The 19,508-nt window shown below is 41.3% G+C and overlaps 1 protein-coding gene and 1 pseudogene across 1 annotated transcript; one reads left to right on the top strand and one right to left on the bottom strand.

The window, feature by feature from the left end:
• The window catches only part of LOC117356644, a 473,566-nt pseudogene that overhangs the window by 358,828 nt on the left and 95,230 nt on the right, over positions 1-19,508 (bottom strand).
• Positions 13,068-16,064, top strand: LOC117356643 (alpha-1-antiproteinase-like). The gene has a single exon (XM_033936144.1). It carries the CDS (start codon positions 13,785-13,787, stop codon positions 14,991-14,993), a length of 1,209 nt encoding a protein of 402 aa, XP_033792035.1. The 5' UTR covers positions 13,068-13,784; the 3' UTR covers positions 14,994-16,064.

Genomic DNA, 19,508 nt, shown 5'->3' with positions numbered 1-19,508 from the left:
CCATCGAATACAGGTAACCTTTCTACTTTGCCAATCCTTTCAGTGATGGGAATCACTAACCAATCTCTCCAAAAGTCATCTCTTCCACACTCTGAAACATCAAATTATATTGACCACAGATGCTTCCAGTTTGGGGAGCCTCCTCGGTCTCCATACTCAAAGCAGATGGAATCACCAAAATAAATCTCTCCATATCAATCTTAACGAACTTCGAGCAATTTGAAATGCCCTCATCACAGTATCACCTTCTCAATCAAGTAGTATTTATTCAGACAGACAACCAAGTAGCCATGTACTATGTAAACAAACAAGGGGGCACAGGGTTTTGCCGCCTCTGTAAGGAAGTAATGATTTGGTCCTGGGCAATCCTGTGCAACATATTCCTCAAAGCTGTTTATCTTGCAGGGAAACTGGGTGGGAATGGAGATAGAGTCTGCGGGGATGGGGTGGGGATAAAATTTGTCCCTGTGTAATTCTCCAGTGCAGGCTCCTAGCAGACAGGTTAAGCAAGCTTCTGCAACTTCATGAATGGTCACTCAACTCAGCTGTGTTGCAACAAATATATGCACACTGGGGGACCCCAGAAGTAGATCTTTTTACTTCCCCCCACAATCACAAGCTCCCAATCTTCTGTTCCAGGATCCACACTCCCAGTTGCCTGGAATCCGATGCCTTCCTCCTCGAATGGACAAATAAGTTTCTGTATGCTTTCCCTCTGCTATCTCTAATTGGGAAAACTCTACTCAAACTTTGCCATGAGCATGCCACCATGATCCTCATAGTGCCTCTGATGGCCACAGCAACCATGGTTTCTTCTCCTACAATTTAGTGTATGACATCCCATCATACTTCAGATCTTTCCAACATTACTGACACAGAACGAGGGATGTTTTCTCCATCCCAATCTATGCTCATTAATTCTTGCAGTGTGGTAACTCTCTCCCAGCAACTAGATGCTTTTGCACTCTCAGCTCCAGTATCAGTCATAATTGAAGCTTCCAGAAAACACTCTACACAATGCTGCTATCACTTTAAGTGGACTTGCTTCACGTTATGGTGTCACTTCAACTCTAGATTCACTATTTGTCCTCTCCCATCGGTTCTCAATTACCTATTGCACCTTTCAGATTCTGATCTCAAAACTTCTTCAGTCATAGTTCATTTTAGTGCTATTATGGCTTTTCATACACTTCTGGATAAAAATTTGTTGTCAATACATCCTCTAGTTTCTAGATTCATGAAAGGCTTTTTACATACTAAGCCACCAATCAAGCCTCCTCCAGTTGCTTGGGATCTTAACATTATAATTTCAACCCTAATTAAGCTTCCCTTTGAATCACTTGTATCCTCATTGCTCAAGCATCTTACTTGGAAAATAATCTTCTTAATCTGCATCACATCTGCACGCCAAGTCAACAAGCTTTAAGCACTTGTTTCAGACCCACCTTATACAACATTCTACCACGATAGAGTAGTTATTTGCACTCATCCCAGGTTCCTTCCAAAGGTCATCTCAGAATTTCATCTGAATCAATCTATAGTTCTCCCTGTCTTTTTTCCAGGACCACATTCTCATCCTGGCGAAGCTGCACTCCACACATTGGACTTTAAATGAGATCTGGCTTATTATTTGGATCACATCATACCTCACAGAAGTTCTACTCAACTGTTTCTCTCATTCAGTCCAAACGGAGTTTCTATCACCAAGAGGATCATCTCCTCATGGATGGTGGACTGTATCTCCTTTTGCTATGCTCAGGCTAGGCTTCGCTCAAAGGTCGGGTCACTGCACATAAAGTCAGAGGAATGGCAACTTCAGTAGCTCACCTACGCTCCACTTCCATTGACATCTGTAAAGCAGCCACTTGGTCCTCGATTCATACATTCACATCCTGCTACTCTTTGGAAACTCATTCCAGATGATATAGTCGATTTGGCCAAGCAGTTCTTCAAAATTTATTTTCTATATGAAAGCCAATTTACCCTCAAACTCTTATAGTTTCAGCTAGGGAGTCCCACATGTGAGAAGATGCTGCCTGCTTGTTCTAGGACAAAACACAATTACTTACCTGTAACAGGTGTTATCCTAGGACAGCAAGCAGATATTCTCACAAACCTCCCACCTCCTGTAGTTGGCTTCTTAGCTTTTTTACTGTACTGATGGCCCCGCAAGCCAACGTCAGGTGGAAAGACACCAGCGCATGTGCAGTATGAGCGGTCTCAAGACTTAACATTTTAAAAATAACAGTATACTTTAACACTGCCGTACCATGCTCCATAGATGATGTCACCCACATTTGAGAATATCTGCCTGCTGTCTTTGGCTAACACCTGTTACAGGTAAGTAACTGTGCTGTTTGGCATGATGATAGCTTAGTACTAGACATGGAGATATATAATTGCACACAGAGCTTGGGAGAGATGAGTCTTCATTAAACTAGCTACTTGTACTACTCAGATGGGGACAGAGATGCAAAGCTAGAGAGTACAGGGGATGGGCAAAGAGACATAGGGCCTGCATTTGAGAAGAACACAGGTACAAATTTTGTCCCCTTCCCCACTGTCTCCATCCCCATAGTTCCCACAAGTTCTGTTCTCGTGGACTTTGTCCTCATTGAATACTCATAGATTTTATATTTAAATCATTTAAAGTATAACAATAGACAATATTATGTACAACTGTTTATAAATCACAAATAGAGCCTTCCATTTAGATCTTGTTTTGGTACAACATTCCCAAAAATTCAGTTGCCTATGTTTTTACATCATCTGGGAATGTAATTGGATTGTCTTTCAGACATGGGTGTAGACGAGAACCTAAACTGTATAGTGGATGAACAGGAAAATAATCTAATCTAATCTTCCATTTGTGAGTCGCACAAACCTATACAAGCTCAAGGCAACAAGTGTCTATTAAATGTTGGAAATGTTCCTTGATGCCAGCAACGATGGATGAATCTGTTGAAGTAACAGTAAGATGCTTGAGCAGCTGTTTGCTATTCAAAATTATTTAAATTAAGCAGACAGGAAAGGATCCTGCCTGCTTACATCACACTCAGCAGGCAGGCTGATATTCAGTGGTACTTAATTAGGCAATGCCCTTGAATATTGACTCTGACCAGCCTATTTTGAAATGGGCAAGAGAAGAAATGCCAGCAATATTCAGTGCAGGTGCCTGCATAGCTAAGCGACCAAATAGGACCAAATAAATAGCAATCCTAACTGGTCATATAGCTCTATGGGTGCCAGCACTGAACAATGGCTGGCACCTGCATAGCTACCAGCTACCAAACTGAAGTGTGCCAATCTCCTGTCCCTCCTTCCCACTGTCCCTGAACATAAAAGCCCCTTATAATGTCTCCTCCTCTCCCCCAAAACATTCATAGCTCCCCCCTTTGGGCCTGCATGCCCAATTCCTTTTGGTCTAGTATAGGAACAGACAGGAGCAATACCCACTCCTGCAAATTGCAGCTGCCTCTTCAAAATGGCTTCCATGATCTATAGCATCAGTTTTGCAGAACTTTGGTAGTATTGCAAGACTGCCACTAGTGGTCGCCATAGGGGTCAACTTTTTAAAATTCCTGGAGGTGCCCAATATTCTCCCTTTCCTGGCCTCCACAAAAAAGAAAAGTCTTACATTTTATTGAACTTTTAAGGTGTGGTGAGCTCACTTCAAACTGGGATGATACCACAAAAATTCAGTACACTGAGAAGCAGCAAACTTGCACTAATGCCCACTGTATCCTGCAAAAACACACTTAAAACCTATAAATCAAGCTTGTCATGCTATTACAGTATTGAAAGAGCTCAAATAGCAACCCTGTCTATGAAGAGGCAGCACTTCAATAATTATCATACTGAGATCTAGAATACCAGTACACTTTCATCTACGGGAAAAACTGTATAAGCTGCACTGCTACTAAAACAGATTCTCAAATACAGAATAAGTAACTAAAAATTAGAAATACAAATATACATGCAAAACCTGAACCACAGAAAGCCAAACCTATGCAGTAAAGCACTGGAAAAATAGAAAACAGATATGCATTTCTGCTGTACTGTGTAAAATATGAGAAGAGATGCACATTCCCACAGATTACAAATTTCAATTACACTCCAGAAAAATCAAAAAGGCTTTGTATCTATTATTCTTGTTTGAACATTATGGGTTTTTTTTTTCAAAATTCAATAAGATTATCAATGGTGTACCTAGTATATATGACACCTGGGGCCAATCATTTTTTAAAATCCCCTTTATATGAAAAAATATTTTTAGCAGTAATCCATGAGTCAAACAACAAGGTTTTAACTAGGAAAAGACAGCTTCTTAAACACTCCAGTGAGTCAATACACCCATTGTAAAACTATACAAGACAGATTAGTACAGATCGATCCTGTACAGAAAACATGTCTTTTTCATTCACGCAGAACACAGATACACCCTCGTCCAAAATGGAATAACTAAAACTAAAATTAGAAATATGTAGACAAAAGTTAAACTGAACCACCAAGAAGCCAAACTCTGTATAAACAACACAGAAACAATGATGCATGCCCCCTAATACTGTCCAAAATATAAAGATAGCAGATACAAATTTGAAAAAAATGACAAATAACAACCACTTTCAAATTAACAAATAGAAATAAAACAAAAGATGTAAAATACTATTTTATTTGGACTAGTACATTTTTCAATTAGGTTTCAGATATTCAAACCAACCTGTTCAGATCAGTACAGTATACTGCAGTGATGGTATCCTGTCCTGACTTGAGGAAGGGGGTTTTGTTCTCTGAAATTTAGTCAAAAATATATTAAAATTAGTCTAATAAAAAGATCATCTCATTTCCATTTTCCATTTATAAATGTTTATCAACAAAGCTACAATACTACTTTATCCTAAAGCAACAAGAAAAAGAAAAATTTATTTTTTCTACCTTTGTCTCTAGTTTCTGCTTTCCTCATTTTATCTTCACTCCCTTCCATCCAGCATCTGTTCATTCACTGCCTCTGCACTACTACTACTATTTATTATTTCTATAGTGCTGAAAGGCGTACATAGCGCTGTACATTCTAACACATAATAGACAGTCCCTGCTCAGAAGAGCTTACAATCTAATTTAGACAGGACATTTCAGGGTTGGGGAGATTATAGTGGGTATAGGTATCTGATAGCAGTGAGTGGGAGTTAAGAGTTGAAAGTTTCAAAAAAGTAGCCTATCTTTTTTTTGTCTCTTCCATAAACTGTCTACCCTCTCCCCTTCCATCCAGCCTGTGCCTCCACTCTCCTTTTTGCATGATTCATTCCAGATTCACCCCTCTGTCCATTTTCTCTCCTTTTTCTGTCTTTCCCATCCTCTGGTATGTCTCTCTTCTCCTTCCTCAATCCACCCTACCCCATGGTCTGGCATCTCTGTTTCCTTTTCTTCCATCTTTCCATCTCTTCTTCCTTGTCCTCCCCCAATGGTTTGGCATCTCTCTCCTCTCCTTTACTCCCCCCACATCTGGTATCTCAGTCTTACCTTCCATCTCTCTTTTCCCACCCCACCCTATGGTCTGACATCTGTCTCTTTCCCTCCCCTTCCTCCCCATAGAGCGATACAAAGGCATTGTAACATTTTTATCTTTGTGGAGAATACGTTGAAACCCTCAGCTCAATATGTTGCAGCAGCTAAGAAAGCAAATAGAATGTTAGGAATTATCAGGAAAAGAATAGAAAACAATAACACTTAGATCCTTTTCCTGGGTGCTGACTCCTAACATAGAGCCCTGCATAGCTAAACTAATCTAATCTAATCCAAGTACTGAGATATTAGAAGTACAATTTACATTGGAGGGGAGGAAATCTGAAAATTAGAACAAACTACTGAACAAGTGTCCATCTTTTGCAGGTTTTTTGTTTTCTTTTGAAATTTGAGATAACAGGGTTCCATTTTTATGGTTGTCAGGAGGCTGTTCCAGGTCTTTGCGCTGATGTAAGTGATAAGCAAAAAAGCAAATAGGATCCTAGGAATTATTAAAAAAGGGATGGTTAACAAGACTAAGAATGTTATAATGCCCCTGTATCGCTCCATTGTGCGACCTCATATGGAATATTGTGTTCAATTCTGGTCTCAAGAAAGATACGCTAGAAAAGGTTTAAAGAAGAGTGACCAAGATGGTAAAGGGGATGGAACTCCTCTTGTATGAGGAAAGACTAAAACAGTTAGGGCTCTACAGCCTGAAAAAGAGACAGCTGAGGGGAGATATGATTGAAGTCTACAAAATCCTGAGTGGAGTAAAACGGATAAGAACATAAGACTTGCCGCTGCTGGGTCAGACCAGTGGTCCATCGTGCCCAGCAGTCCGCTCACGTGGCAGCCCTTAGGTCAAAGACCAGTGCCCTATTAAGAGTCTAGCCTTACCTGCATATGTTCTGTTCAGTAAGAACTTATCCAGCCTTGTCTTGAATCCCTGAAGGGTGTTTTCCCCTATAACAGCCTCCGGAAGAGCATTCCAGGTTTCTACCACTCTCTGGGTGAAGAAAAACTTCCTTACTTTTGTACGAAATCTTTTCCCTTCTAATTTCAGCAAGTGCCCTCTCGTTCTCTTCACCTTGGAGAGGGTGAACAGTCTCTTTCTCTACTAAGTCAATTCCCTTCAAAATCTTGAATGTTTCGATCATGTCCCCTCTCAGCCTTCTCTTCTCAAAGGAGAAGAGGCCCAGTTTCTCTAGCTTCTCGTTTGTACGGCAAGTCCCCCAGTCCCTTAACCATTTTTATCGCTCTTCTGTGGACCCTTTAGAGTAGTACTATGTCCTTTTTCATGTATGGCGAAAAGTGTTGGATGCAGTATTACAGGTGGGGGGCGTACCATGGCCCGGTATAAAGGCATGATAACCTTTTCAGATCTGTTCATGATCCCCTTCTTAATCATTCCTAGCATTCTGTTAGCCCTTTTCACCGCCGCCACCATGTATTGCGAACGATTTTGTTGACTTTTCTACAAGTACTCCCAAATCTTTCATAGGGGCTCTCCGAATATAGCTCCGGACATCCTGTATTCGTGCATACCATTTTTGTTACCAACATGCATCAACTTGCACTTATCCACGTTGAACCTCATTTGCCATTTTGCGGCCCATTCCTTGAGCATATTTATGTTTCTTTGTAGGTCTTCACAATCCTTCTGTGTCTTCACTACTCTGAATAACTTTATATCGTCCGTGAATTTAATCACTTCACTCGTCGTGCCAAGTTCTAGGTCGTTTATAAATATGTTAAAGAGCACTGGCCTGAGCACCAAATTCTGCAGCACTCCACTCGTGACGTTTTTCCAGTCCGAGTATTGTCCATTCACCCCCACTCTCTGCTTCTTATCTACCAACCAGTTTTTAATCCACGTGAGTATATCACCCTCGATTCCGTGGCTCGAAATTTTCAGAAGTAGGCGTTCATGCGGAACCTTGTCAGACGCCTTCTGAAAATCTAGATATATGATGTTGACCCGGTCACCTTTGTCTATCTGCCCATTTACGCCTTCGAAGTTGTGCAGTAAGTTTGTCAAGCAAGATCTTCCTTTGCTGAAGCCTTGCTGGCTGATCCTCATCAGTTTGTGTTCGTCAAGGTGATCGATGATGCGGTCCTTTATCAGCACCTCTACCAGCTTTCCCAGTACTGAAGTCAGACTCACCGGTCTGTTGTTTCCCGAATCTCCCCTCGAACCTTTCTTGAAGATCGGCATAATATTCGCCACTTTCCAGTCTTCCGGAATCTTTCCTGATTTGATCAACAGATTGGCTATTAGTTTGAGCAGTTCAGCTATAACCTTTCAGTTCCTTGATTACCCTCAGGTGGATGCCCTCCGGTCCCGGGGATTTATCGTTTTTAAGCCTATCAGTCTGTCTGCATACCCCTTCTAGACTGACCGTCGTCCCTGTCAGTTTCATTTCCTGTGTATAGCCTGTCGGCTTCAGGTAATATTGGATATATCCTCTTCGGTAAATACAGATGCAAAAAATGTATTCAGTTTGTTGGCAATGGCTTTGTCCTCCTTTAGTACTCCCTTTATTCCTTGGTCATCTAACGACCCCACCGCTTCCCTCGCGGGTCGCTTCTCCTTAATATATCAAAAGAACGGCTTAAAGGTTTTGGCCTCATTGGCTATTTTTTCTTCATAGTCTCTTTTGGCCCTTCTTACCACTTTATGGCACTTGCATTGATGTTGTTTGTGCTTTTTCCAGTTTCCTTCCATTTTTGTCCTCTTCCGTTCCTTAAACGAAGTCTTCTTGTCTCTGATTGCTTCCTTCACCGCTACAGTGAGCCACGCCAGTTCCTTGTTCTTCTTCCTCTTGGAACCCTTGTTAATATGCAGTATATATAAATTTTGTGCCTCTGTGACTGTATCCTTAACAAAGGACTATGTATGTATAGTGCTTATCCTAATCTTCTACCTCACTATGGCTCTTATCCCTTCGTAGTTCCCTTTTCAGAAGTTCAGTGCCGTGGCCGTCATTCTGGATTGATTTTTTTGTTCCTGTGTCTAGGTTGAAGTGAATCATGTTGCGATCACTGTTCCCCAGCGTCCCTTCTACTTCTATACTTTGTACCGGTTCTCGAAGTCCATTTAGAATTAAGTCCAGAATTGCATTTCTTCTTGATTTTCTATAACAAGTTGTTCCAGGAAGCAATCGCCTACAGCATTCAGGAACTTGGTCTCTCTACCGCAGCTGGTGTTGCCTAGGTTCCAATCTATCCCCAGATAATTGAAGTCACCCATGATAATCACGTTGCCTCCCTTGCATTCACGTTTAATTTCATCCGTCATTTCTTCATCAGTCTCTTCGGACTACCCTGGGGGTCGGTAGTAGATGCCGATCTTCATATCCTTTCCATTTGTTCCCGGTATTTTAGCCCATAGAAACTCTACCTTATTGTTCATTTCCGGCGTGTTCTCTCTGGTAGACTCAATTCCCTCTTATGTATAGGGCAATACCCCCACCTTTTTGTCCTACTCTGTCTCTGCGGTATAGCTTGTATCCTGGTAGCACAGTGTCCCAGACGTTGTCCTTGTTCCACCATGTTGCTGTGATGCTGATGATTTTCAGGTTATCTTGTGCCATAGCTTCCAATTCCCCCATTTTATCTGTAGGTTCCTTGCCTTTGTGTACATACATTCAGAATAAGGCCTGTTACTTTCTTGCACAGTGGATCTATTTTTCACTCCATCAAAAATTACAAAGACTAGGGGACACTCGATGAAGTTACAGGGATATAGATTAGCTGTTCAACTAGTCAGATTATACATTGAGCAAAAAGGTTTTTAACTGCTTTCGAAATGCTAAATAAGAATTACATTTTCTTAAATGTAGCCAGAGAGCAGTAAAAAGGAATGGAATAGAATGAGAAACAAGACCCTTTGGCTAAATACCTTAACTGATGGAAAGACTGAGAATAAAGAAAGAGATCTCTGACTTCTTTGTCTTAATGCATAAACCATACATTATCTTATGATCAATGATTTTTATTGAGCCAAAAATTACAACAGGTAGAGAAGATAAATCCAAATAAACAAGGATCAGAGTTAACAATTTTTTAGCATGAGATCAACCCCCCCAAAAAAAACCTTTCCCCATCCCCCCACCCCGTCTGGAGTCCCCCACCTCAAATAAATGTATGAAGTAACAAACTGGAAAAGCAAAGAAAACATAGAATTAAATACAGCAGAGTCAACAATTCAAACTAAGACTCTGGGCCAATGGAGTCATAGTGTTCCAGAAGGGCTCCCAGGTTCCAGGTGAGGGACATTATCTTATAAACTAGGCATGCACATTTAAACTTCACTCTAGAACAGGGGTGTCCAACCTGTGGCCCAGTGAAGTATTTTGTGCGGCCCCGGTCAAGGGTGATGCAGTGTTTTCCTCTGCTGATCCCGGGTGTTTACTGTCTTGCCAGCTCCTTCCTCTGTCTTGCTGCAGCATTTGCGTGTTTGTGCGGCCCCAGAAACATTTTTTTCGGCCAATGCGGCCCAGCGAAGCCAAAAGGTTGGACACCCCTGCTCTAGAATCTACTGGTAACCAATGTAACGTTTTCATCAAATAAGTAATGCTCAAATTTATTTTTATTAAATATCAGGCTACTTGCAGTGTTTTGTAACAGCTGTAATTGTTTTAAATTTGCTTTGCTAACTCCGTATTAGACTGAATTACAATAATGTAATTGGGCCAGTATAATCGAGTGAACAAGAATAGCTAAATTACTTTGATAAACAATGAGCGAACAGATTTTAGTCTGTGTAAACTACAAAAGCCTTTCCTGATCAAATTGCTAATCTGTTGTTTAAAAGATAACCTTGAATCCAATTTGACATCTAGTATTCTAGACAATTTCTCAATGGACAACAATTCACCAGACTGGAGAGGAATTTTAACAGGAAGATTAGGAGAATCAGGTCCAAACCATCATGGACTGGTAGACCAATTTAGTAGTCTAGATATACAAGAAAGGATTTTGGATGTAAAGTTGTTTCCCAAGACATCCAGGATGGCACTTAGATGCTTTTAAAACAGATTTAGCTCCGGATGTCTAAGTGCCAAAAAGGTACTCAAACTGTCCAGATGACCACTGGAGAGGTTAAATAAAACCCCACACACATCCCACAAAGATCTGAATGAAACAGTACATACCTGTCTCTAGAACAGCAGCACCTGGTATGGGAAAGCTTAGTAGAGCAGCACACAGGTGTTTTAAGTAGCCTAGTGAACCATAGAGAGGAGGACCCAGGCCCATAAGCCACTCTAAGCACTACATTTATGGCCAGCTGTAGCATGTATGTTCTTAGTTTCCCCAGAGCATGTATGCTATTGAAATCAGTCTCAATTTTCTGCAGCTCATTATTGATCCTGAAAACTATTGTGTACGTATCCTTGTAACCCGTTTCAGGCTCCTTGGGAGGACAGGCTATAAAAAGAAAGATGTCGTCCACATAGCTGAAAAGAAATTCATCTGAAAACGAATGTTAACCCGAGGCTTGTGGACTTTTTGTTGTGCAGGAGTTAAAATATGGAACTGCCTTGTGGGCCAAATACGAAATTGTCATGAAAAGGGCATGTTTAGAAAATTACTCAAGATGCAATTATTTGTAGATGCCTTTTTCTAGCTAATAATTCTCTTCTCTGGCATAGCTGATGAACTCTTCATGATTTTCATTATATAAACCATGGTATTAGTTTGTAGACATGATTGCTGAGGATTTTTGTGTCTCTCTTTTTTTATGTTTTTTATAATATTATGTATGTAAATCATGTAAACAGTTTAGTTTTAAATGGTATAGAAATTTTTTAAATAAATAAATAAATATAAACAACATCGAGGATAAAGGGCCTGAGATACACTACAACCTGGAAAGTAAGATTCAAATGTTCTTCCTCCAGACTGTACTAGATGAGATCTTAAAGCTAAAAACCCATGAAACCATTTCAAAACATTACCTCCTATACCTAAATGTGAAAGAAGAGATATCAATACCTTATTATCAACAACATCAAATGCAGCTGATAAATCAAATGGCAAAAGAACAGCATATCAATTTTTGCTCAGTATACTTTGAGCCTTAGAAATGAGTGACAAAAGCAGAATTTCTGTACTATAACTAGGCCTAAAATCATGTTGAAAGGGATGAAGGATAGAAAATATATATATATATATATATATATATATATATATATATATATATATATATATATATATAAATAAATCAGACACCTGTTTAGAAACTATTGATTCCAAATGTTTTGTCAATAAAGAAATATTGGCTATTGGTTGATAGCTTGCTGGTACTTGTGGATCCATAGGGGCAGATTTTATCAATGGTGTGTAAGCATTATGTGGCCCATGGATGAAGGTCTAAAAAATTACTCACTAAAGAAATAATACATGAACCAATTTCAGAGGTTAAATTTAGAAAAGTAACTGCTGGATAAGGATCCAGAGAACAAGAAGAACGACTTAATTTATTTAACAACAGTAAAATCTGATTAGTAGAAGCATGAGAAAAAGAAGTCCAAGTTCTATCTACTGGAATCAGATCACTACTGTCTGAATACGGAAAGTTAAGAACAGAAAGCCCGTCGTTAATTAGAAATGATGAATGGTTTTGATTTTATCCCTCCCCCAAAAAATTGGCTAAAGCAACTTTGTGTCATTAGCAAATTTAATTATCTCACTACTTATTCCTATCTCTAGATCATTAATAAATATTTTAAAAAGCAGCTATCCCAGCACAGACCCCTGGCAAACCCCACTATTTATAAAAATGAAACGTACTCTTAGGACATCGTAGTGTCCTAACCAGAACAGCAAAACACAAGCAATTTGCCTCATTAAAGGTTCTCAGGTGTGGATCCTTAAATATATAAGCGTTTTTTTCTGAAATAATAATAATCTTTATTCTTGTATACCGCCCAACCATAAGTTCCAGGTAGTTCACAACAAAGAGATACAACAATAATCAAGTTACAAATTTATCAAATAGATAAGTTTTTAATAACTTTCTAAAAGCATAATATGATTGTGCTTGTGGAATCAGAATACTTAACCAGGAATTCATTTTTCCTAACTGAAATGCAAAAGTCTTATATAAAAATCTCTTATAACGACAAGCTTTTTAAAGATGGCTACATGAACAAACAATTATTTGCAAATGAATGTTTCAAGCAAAAAGATTAAATGGGACACAACCTCATTGGCATAAAAACCTCACTCAACCAAGCACTTTAGTTCAAATTCCATGGCACTTTAAATCAAGTATCCGCAAACAACTGAGGTCCAGCAAAAAATGTTATTAAATCTGTACTTACCTTGACTGAAGAACTTGTTCTCTCTTTCAGACAGAGAACATTCAGAATATTGCTACTTGTAAAGGTGCCACTTCCAGGCTTCACCTGGGTTTTTAGCTTTAAGATCTTACATAGTACAGTCTGGAGGAAGAGCATTCAAATCTTGGTTTCCAAGTTGTGCTGTACCTCAGGGATCCCCTTTATCCTCTATGTTGAAAATCAAGATATTGACCGGCTCATCTTTGTCCACATGTAAAACTGCAACAGAAAAAATCATCTCCATTGTAAAGTTAGCAGGTAGACCTAGTGAAAAGTAAGAAATTCTAGACAGCCTCTGTTAATACTCTCCCCATTCATGTTACTAATCATTTCTATAGCGCTCCTAGACATACGCAGCACTGTACATCAAAACATAGAAGAGACAGTCCCTGCTCAAAAGAGCTTATAATCTAATCAAGACAAACAAAGTGGTGCTCAGGTGGGGGTAACCATATACAGCTGCATTATGATGTCATCAAGAATTCTGGCTATGACCCAGATGCATTGTGATGTCGCTGAGCATTCAAACAGCTGCTTCTACTACTACTAATCATTTCTATAGTGCTACTAGACATACGCAGTGCTTTCCATCAAAACATAGAAGAGCTAATACCTGCTCTAAAGAGCTTACAATCTAGTCAAGACACAAATTGGACAAGAAGGTGCATCAATACACAGTGCTCAGGTGGGGGAATTACAGAGGAAAGGATAAGATAGATATTGGTGCTTAGAAGGTGGTTTCCCCCCCTCCCCACTGCAGGCGAGGCCTAGCGTTTATCCTGGCACATTGTATCCTAAAAGTTACATAACGATTAAAAACCATGCAACAGAAGTTGGAGTTCTTTATAAAAATGCTTTTTAATCGGATTGGATTTAGAAGCAGTGTTTGAACGGAAGTCACGGGGGAAAGAAAGCAAATCATTCAGAAGAACCATGCGGTTTGCCCTCTGTCTATGCATTTTAGTGCTCTATGCTGGAGTCCAAGGCGATCATCACAAAGGCGATTATGATCACAAAAATGTCACATGTCATCAAATAGCCTGTGTCAGTGCCGAATTTACCTTCAAATTATATCAGCATGTTGCTTCAGACAAAGGTTCCAGTAATATTTTCATCTCCCCTGTCAACATAGCCACTGCTTTTGCCATGCTTTCTTTAGGTGCCAAGGCCCACACTAACATCGAAATTGTTGAAACATTAGGCTTTAACCGCACTCTGCTCACAGATGAAGAGATGCACAAGAGCTTTCAACATCTGATCCAAAAGCTCAATGAGCCTAACCGTGACCTACAGCTGGACACGGGTAACGCTGTTTTTGTGGCTAGAGACTTAAAAATCTTACCAAAGTTTATGGAAGACGTGCATAATTATTATGAGTCGGAAGCATTTACTACTGACTTCAGTAATACAGCTAAAGCTATAAAACAGATCAATGATTACGTGGAGAAAAAAACACATGGAAACATTGTTGACGTAATGAAGAAGATTGATCCAAGGAACGTATTAGTTCTTGTTAGTTACATATATTTTCAAGGCACCTGGGAAAAGTTTTTTGATCGTAATCTCACAAGGGATGACGACTTCAATGTGGATGAAAACACAGTTGTACGAGTTCCTATGATGGTCCGGAGTGGTATGTATGAAATATATACCGATGCGGAATTACATTGTACTGTAGTGCGCTTGCCATACAAAGGAAATGCTTTAGCATTCCTGATTTTGCCTGATGAAGGAAAACTGAAGCAGGTGGAAGATGCTTTAGCAGAGGCAACAATAAGGAAGTGGGAGTCCAAATTACGACGAACCTCTGTGGAACTGCATGTTCCAAAATTCTCTCTTTCTACAAAGCTTGATTTAAAAGAAACATTCATGAAAATGGGTATGACTAAAGTCTTTAGTGATGAAGCTGATCTCTCTGGAATCACTGGACTCCCTAACTTGAAAGTGTCTGAAGCTGTTCATAAAGCAGTGATTAACGTTGACGAGGCAGGTACAACGGCTGCTGTGGTTACCATCAATGAAATAATGCCAATGTCTCTTCCATACCTGATAAAGTTTAATAGCCCTTTTCTGATGCTAGTTTGTTATCCTAACACAAAGAGCAACTTGTTCATAGCAAGAATTGCAAACCCTACTGCATAATAAATAAAGTTTAGCCTGCCTGCTGACTGTTGTACCTTTTACTTTTACTGAATAAACAAAAACTGCAACAACAAAAAAAAGAAGGTGGGTTGGAGTTTGGAATTGAAGACTGCCAGAGACTTTGGAAAACCCCCTTCATACTACCACCCCCAAGGACTTACCTCCTCTCAGCCCAGTTGTTGCAAAGCTCTAAGGAATGGAGGGAGGGACATGGAAACCACAACACACAAAGACTTAGGCCTAGATTCACTAACCTGGCCGAGTCAGTCCGCTCCGTGTCCGATCTGACGCAGGCCGACTGATTCACAACGGGCCTGTATTCAAACGGGGGCGATCAGAGAAACACCCCCACCGACCTCACGGATCGCTCTCCAGCGATCCAGACACATGCACAGACCATCTATTTTGCCTGTAGATGGTCTGCGCATGCGTTTGATATCCATGTTTTAAAAAATTTTTTTTTAACTTTTTACTCATGAGTCCCGTGGTTTTAACCCGCGGGTTTAAAGCGGGTTAAAACCACAGGCTTGAGTTGGGGCAGAGCTCATGGCAGACAGCAGGGCTGTAAGATCGGGGCAGAGAGCAACACGGCAATAGTGCAGGAGAGTCAGCAGGGACATGTGCGACTAGACCCCAGCACTCGCTTCTTCTGTTGATCGGCCAGCCCAGTCAGTGTCCCAGATTTGTTTAGTGAATCACATCCCTGCCTGCTTTGCATGCCGTTTCCCATCATTTGTATGCACGGATTGGAATTGGATCGGCATAGAGGTTAGTGAATCGGGTCGGAGGAAAATCGGGTCGCAAAGGGGTTGCAAATCGATCGGTACACGATCGGTTTGCTTAGTGAATCTAGCCCATAGTAACATAGTAAATGATGGTAGATAAAGACCTGAACTGAATATGATCTCATAAGTCTTGAATTGTATTGCTCCAAGGCTACAGATAGGAGAGATGCATTTATCTACTACTAATGCAGAAGAACGAGAGGTTGAACACGTTCTTCTCGTCGGTTTTCACGAGAGAAGACACATCTAATATACCGGACTCAGAGGAGCTCATGAGTGGGGAACAGGCTGAAAAATTGGAACACATAGAGGTAAGTAAGGAGGATGTCCTCAAACAGATAGACAGGTTAAAATGTGGCAAATCACCGGGTCCGGACGGGATCCACCCAAGGGTTCTGAAGGAACTAAGACAAGAAATAGCAGGCACAATCCAGCATGTTTGTAACCTATCCTTGAAAGCTGGAGAGGTACCAGAGGACTGGAAATTGGCGAATGTCACACCTATCTTCAAGAAGGGATCGAGAGGTGACCCCGGGAACTACAGGCCGGTGAGCCTGACTTCAATTATAGGGAAGATGGTGGAAGCTATGATAAAGGACGGCATTTGCGAGCACATTGAGAGAAATGGCCTACTGAGAACAAGCCAGCACGGTTTCTGTAAGGGAAGGTCGTGCCTAACGAACCTTCTGTACTTCTTTGAGGGAATAAGCAGTCGGGTGGACATTGGGGAACCCATCGACATCATTTACCTCGATTTTCAAAAGGCTTTTGACAAGGTACCACATGAAAGGCTGCTTAGGAAACTGTGGAACCACGGGGTGGGAGGGGATGTGCACAGATGGATCGAGCACTGGTTGTCGGGTAGACTGCAGAGGGTTGGAGTAAAGGGCCAATATTCTGACTGGCGGGGAGTCACGAGCGGTGTGCCGCAGGGATCGGTGCTGGGGCCGTTACTCTTCAACATATTTATCAATGACCTGGAAAAGGAGGCAAAGTGCGAGGTTATAAAATTTGCAGACGATACCAAACTGTGCGGTAGAGTTAGCTCCAGGGAGGAGTGTGAGGACCTGCAAAGGGACCTAGACAAGCTGGAAGACTGGGCAAACAAATGGCAAATGCGCTTTAATGTGGAAAAATGCAAGGTTATGCATATAGGGAAAAAGAACCCGTGGTTCAACTACAAATTGGGGGGGGCATTGTTGGGAGAAAGCAATCTTGAGAGAGACTTGGGTGTGCTGGTGGATGCATCACTGAAGCCATCTGCACAGTGCGCAGCGGCCTCAAAAAAAGACAACAGAATGCTGGGCATCATAAAGAGGGGCATAACTACCAGGACGCGGGAAGTCATCATGCCACTGTACCGAGCGATGGTGCGTCCGCATCTGGAATACTGCGTTCAATATTGGTCGCCGTACCTCAAGAAGGACATGGAGGTACTTGAGAGAGTCCAAAGGAGAGCAACGAAACTGGTAAGAGGGCTGGAACACTACCCATATGCTGAGAGGTTGGATAGGCTGGGGCTCTTCTCTCTGGAAAAAAGGAGGCTCAGGGGTGATATGATAGAGACCTTCAAGATCATGAGGGGCATAGAGAGGGTGGATAGGGACAGATTCTTCAGGCTGAAGGGGACAACATGTACGAGGGGGCATTCGGAGAAACTGAAGGGAGATAGGTTCAAAACGAATGCAAGGAAGTTTTTTTTCACCCAGAGGGTCGTGGACACTTGGAATGCGCTACCGGAGGAAGTGATCAGGCAGAGTACGGTACAGGGATTCAAACAGAGACTGGATGGATTCCTGAGGGATAAAGGGATCGTGGGATACTGAGAAAGCTAACCAGAAAATAAATGTAGAAACCCAACCAGGTCGTGCAGGTGCAAGACCGGAGGGCTAGGACTTTGATAGGAAGATAGGACTCAATTAGGAAACCAAGGAGGCATGGGGGCACCTTCTGGTGATTTAGACAGGTCGTGACCTGTTTGGGCCGCCGCGGGAGCGGACTGCTGGGCAGGATGGACCTATGGTCTGACCCAGCGGAGGCACTGCTTATGTTCTTATGTTCTTATGTTCTTAATGCATATTAAAATGAAAAACATGACAAAAAGTACTTTAGCGAAAATAATAACAATAACTTTATTTTTCTATACCGCCACAATCTTGCGACTTCTAGGCGGTTTACATTCAAGAGAGCTGGACATTCAGCGAGTTACAATATGCAGATAGTGAGAGGAAATACAGAGTACATCAACTTTAAGAATGCGAAAGTATAAAGTGTAAAGTACACTAAGACATTTTCGAGAGGACCTGTTAGGAAAAAGGTCGCGAATTATAAAAATACATTGAAAAATTACAATATACAGTTTAGGAAATTTTCAGAGGGGCATATTAGAAGATATGTTTTATTTCATATGGTTTATTTCAAACTGATTCTAATATGGTGAAGAATATCAAACAAAAGGAACAAGAAGTATGATTATTCTGTAAAAGATTAAATCAGAAATGTCATCAGAATTGGAATCAAATGGTATGGCATAACAGAGACTGCGGAAGAATTACTAAGAGATACGGAGGGAATTCAAATTCATCTTTCAAAAGCAATACAAACTGTACAAACATTTTTGATGTGAAGTGGGTGTAAATTGATGCTAGCAGCTTTAAAAAAGCATTTAACACCCCCAGACAAAACAGCTTCATTTCTGCACATCCACATGCTTGAAAACCTGGTGAATGGCATTACATTTAGGAGTCTAGAGAGTTGTATTTTACACATGGAAATAGGCTTCTTGAAAACTGTTCGTCATTTCTGGCAAGTGTGAGGTAAGCACAATTTTCCAAAATGTGTATACTTTTACCCATACTGAGCAGTTCCTGAGGGTAGAGATAGGAGCAAAGATTGTAACAGCTTTCAGCAAAGGCATATGCTACCCAAGCATGCCATCAGGAGTGGGAGATAATACACTATGTAGACCAGTGCTCTTTAGTGCAAAACCTAAGCAGTCCGTCTCCCGAATGTCCAAATACCTGCAACTAAGACGCCCGAAAATGGCTACACAAATGCCCAGCATTGGAGATGATTCCCAGTTTCTCATCCCATCTCTCCACTTAACCCAGAGATTGTAAGCCACTCAGAAGGCCAGCCCTATGGGTGGGATAGAAAGTCCTAATAAACTTGAAAATCCAGTCCCAGCCTCTCAGCCATAAGGTGAACTTCTCTGACCCAGAGATTTGGATGCTGGTGCAGGAGGTTCAGGCATGCCACACATGCCTGTTTGCCCCTAAGGACCAGAGAATCTGTGCATATACCAAGGAGAAAGAGTGGGATGCCATTCGTGAACTCCTCAATCATAACAATAAGGAAATAGAGGACTGCAAGGGCAGATGGAGACAGCTGAAGAGATCTGTCTGCCACAAGGCTGGAGAGAGATCTCCAGGCACTGACATGTCCTCCCCGCAATGGAACAGGTTCAGAGCCTCCTCCCCCAGGCAAGCATCCATGGCATTGGCACCCTAGACACCTTGGCTGCAGCATAGGAGTCAGGTATGTATGAGGGATGGAAGCTGTGCTGTGTGTCTCCTCTGCTGCACCCACTCATCCCGGCAGGGAAAAAAAAGGGGCTTCACTTCAAGGGCACCCATGTGAGGGTCCCATGGTCCCTCCTGACTGGCAGCATTTCAAGGCACATGGATGCAACTGGGAGTGGGAGGCTGTGGGAGCTGATTGGCTTTGTGCT

Source organism: Geotrypetes seraphini, chromosome 3 (assembly GCF_902459505.1).
Source record: "Geotrypetes seraphini chromosome 3, aGeoSer1.1, whole genome shotgun sequence".
Taxonomy (NCBI): domain Eukaryota; kingdom Metazoa; phylum Chordata; class Amphibia; order Gymnophiona; family Dermophiidae; genus Geotrypetes; species Geotrypetes seraphini.
The sequence above is the reverse complement of the archived record's forward strand: the minus strand, read 5'-3'. Positions and strand labels throughout refer to the sequence as shown.